The sequence below is a fragment of the Nicotiana sylvestris genome, chromosome 2 (assembly GCF_000393655.2).
Source record: "Nicotiana sylvestris chromosome 2, ASM39365v2, whole genome shotgun sequence".
NCBI lineage: Eukaryota > Viridiplantae > Streptophyta > Magnoliopsida > Solanales > Solanaceae > Nicotiana > Nicotiana sylvestris.
This window is the reverse complement of record NC_091058.1, coordinates 145,002,660-145,006,151: the sequence shown is the minus strand read 5'-3', so window position 1 is coordinate 145,006,151 and position 3,492 is coordinate 145,002,660. Positions and strand designations below refer to the sequence as shown.

The window sequence follows — 3,492 nt, the reverse complement described above, 5'->3', positions numbered from 1 at the left end:
CCTTTGAAATTGACAATCATTATAAGTCATCTCCACATTACCATTCCCTGCACAGAAACACCCAAATGGTAGTATAACAGAAGATCATCAAGATCTCTTCCCATAGGATTTGACCCTGCTGATCAGTTATGTCCATTCCGTTTGTCCTCGTCATTTTGCCTTTGTTCCACTCCACATTTATCTACATTTTGGCTTTGTTCCTTCCCTTTTCCTACTAATTCCTTGCAACCTTTACTCTTATGTAAGGACATTGCATCTTATCTTCGTTAATGATCCTCCTTCCTTTTGAGTCCAGATCCCAGAAACCATGGCACTCAGTATTTCCTTCATCTAAAGCATAATTGGCAAGGTGGTATACTAATGTATTTCCTTCTCTGAATATGTGAGTGACCTTGATGATACTTTGTTCCTTCAGTCTTAAAATCTCCTCTACATGTTTAGTAATATACCAAGGAGGCTTCCATGATTCCTCTATAATGTTCTTTAAAAGCATAGAATATGTCTGCAGCCATATCTGGAAATAATTAAAACTTTTGCACATCTTCAATGCCTCCGCAATAGCTACTGCTTCTGATACATTGTTGGTTCCTTCAGAAATTTCCCTTCCTTCTACATATATCAAATCACCTACCTCGCCCCTTATGCAGAAACTAATCGAACTCCTCTCTGGGTTCCCTCTACATGCTCCATCTGTATTCACTTTGATCCACCCTCTTGAAGGAAATTCCCATAACACTTTATCATATTTCAGTCGAGGTGTGTATTGCTCCATCATTGTCAGTAAGTCCAGCCACTTGTGAGGCACGTGTAGTCCTGGCTTTTTCAGTTGGACCAGAGCTTGCAAAGTAGATGACACCTGGTAAATAACTCTGCTCACTGACACTAATTCTCCATATTTCAAATTGTTTCTTCTCTTCCACAGTTCCCATACAATGCATGCAGGTAAAGCTTGTAATACTGGCTTCAATCTAGGTACAACTGGTGTTGTCCAACACTTTGTAATTGCTTGATGTAATGACAACCCATCTAATGAAATTCCTGCTCTCCTTAGGAAGTAACTCCAAACACTTCTGGCTGCATTGGATGTGAAGAACATATGTAGTAATGACTCCTCCTTAGGATCAGCACAGCACCAACATTTAGATGGCATGGAGTATCCTAGTTTACGCAAGAAATCATCAAGTGGCAGTTTGGCTTTCCACACCTTCCACATGAAGAAGGATATCTTGAAAGGTAAACCTTTTACCTATATCATCTTGTAAGCTAATCTTAGGTTGGCTCTTCTTCACAGGTAATCCCATGTAGATTTTACTGTAAAATTTCCCCTTGTTTCAAGCATCCAGAAGGGAGTATCTAACTGTGAACTTTAAGTTGGTGGTCTAATATTCTGCACAATGTGGTGTGCCAAATCTTCAGGTAGGCTCTCAACCATTTTATCCGCATTCCACATACCATTTTCAACCAGATCATTTACATTATAAATATCGTCATCGATACCAAACTCTGCAGGCACTTGAAAATATAAGGCTCCCAACTCAGTCCAATTGTCGAACCAGAATTGAGCTGATCCCATTCTCAGTTTCTAGTAGATTTGATGCTCAATCAAGTCCCTACATTCTAGCATTTTTCTCCACACGTGGGATCCACACTTCCAAGGTACAATTACTGCATTTAGTTTCTTGCAGTACTTTTGAGTAATAAATGCACTCCATAAAGTGGGCATAGTCCTGAAATTCCACCACAATTTGCAGAAAAGTGCCTTGGATACGTCATGTAGGGACCTGAACCCTATGCCTCCCTCCTCAAAAGGCATACAAAGGTTAGTCCAAGATGACCAATGTCTAGTGCTCCCTCCTACAGTGTTGCTCCAGAAAAACTTGGCAAAAATGTTATGTAATTTGTTGATCACATAAATTGGAGGATTAACTGCTAACAACATATGAATTGGGATACTCTGCAGGACATTTGCAATTAAAACAGCTCTGCCTCCTACAGATAGGAGTTTGCCTTTCCATGACTGAAGTTTGTCCATAACCTTGGTGATTAATCCCTGGTAATAGTCTCCCCTTCTTCTTGCATAAAAAATAGGACAGCCAAGATAGGTCATAGGGAAACATTGTCTTCGTATACTTTTAATCCTTTCCACCTTGTTAAACACCTCATTATCCGTTAAATGATGCAGGTATATGGGTGATTTGGCTTTGTTCACCAGTTGACCAGATGATGATTCATAAGCTTGCAAAACCTCCATGACAAGTCTCAACGAAGTTTTATCAGATGAGCAGAAAATGATTGTATCATCAGCGTATGATAGATGATTTATTTTTAGGCTCCATTTTGGCATTCCAAAACCATAGAAATACAAGTTAGTGTGTAGTGAATTCAATCCCCGAGAAAGTGCTTCTGCTGCCAGAATGAATAGAGTTGGTGACAAAGGGTCACCCTATTTACTCCCCTCGATGATTTGAAGAAACCATTAGGCTGACCATTTATAAGAACAGAGTACCAATTGTTCCCAATCAAATCAAAGATCAAGCCAATAAAAGCTTCAGGAAATCCCATTTTCCTTAGTATTTTGGTCAGGAATAGCCATGATAGCCTATCGTAAGCTTTTGTCATATCAAGCTTAATCACAACGTTTGGACCTGCTTTTGTTCTCAACCTGATATCCGTAATGATTTCTTGAGTTAACAGCACGTACTCAACTATGCTTCTGCCCTTCATAAAACTTGCATGTTCCTTCGAGATTATGTTTGGTAATAATTCAACCAATCTCTCATGAATAACCCTAGAGAAAATCTTGTTAACAAAGTTGCTAAGACTGATTGGTCTCATGTCCGCAAAGGTCGTAACTTCTTTTTTCTTTGGTAATAAAACCAGGTTTGTGTGCATCACACTCTTTGGCAACTGCTGACCGCAAAAGAAAGCCTTGACCATGCGGACTACATCTTCTTCAATAATTTCCCAGCATGTTTGGTAAAAGGCTCCAGTGAATCCATCCGGTCCACCAGCTGAGTCTCCATTCAACCCCATAACTGCTCTCTTCACTTCTTCATTGGAAGGCAAGGCCATCAATCTTTCATGTTGATCACTATCTACCATTGAAGGTACATGATTTAGAATGTCAAAATCATTTGGAACTGCAGTCTCAGTAAATTGATCCTTGTAGAACTTTATTGCTTCTTCTGCTATTAAGTGATCTTCTTCGATCCAGTTACCAAGGCTATTCTGGATCCTTGATAATTTCAGTCTCTTCCTTCTCCCATTAACTTGAGCGTGGAAGAATTTAGTGTTTCTATCGCCATCTTTGAACCATGACATGCCAGCTTTTTGTCTCCAGAATTCTTCTTCTAATGCAAGATATTTAATCATTTCAGCTTGGACCTGTTTTAATCTTTGTCTATTCATCTGTGTAGGATTAACTTCAAATTGTCTTTCATGAACCAAGACCACCTCCTCAAGGCTTGCAATCTTCTGGAATAAATCTCCATA

At 39.4% G+C, this 3,492-nt stretch overlaps 1 protein-coding gene across 1 annotated transcript; it reads right to left on the bottom strand.

Moving 5' to 3' along the window:
- Positions 1-214: 214 nt before the first annotated feature.
- LOC104238583 (uncharacterized) lies at positions 215-1,213 on the bottom strand. Its single transcript, XM_009792984.1, has one exon. The coding sequence runs from the start codon at positions 1,211-1,213 to the stop codon at positions 215-217; it is 999 nt and encodes a 332-aa protein (XP_009791286.1).
- Between the last annotated feature and the right edge of the window lie 2,279 nt (positions 1,214-3,492).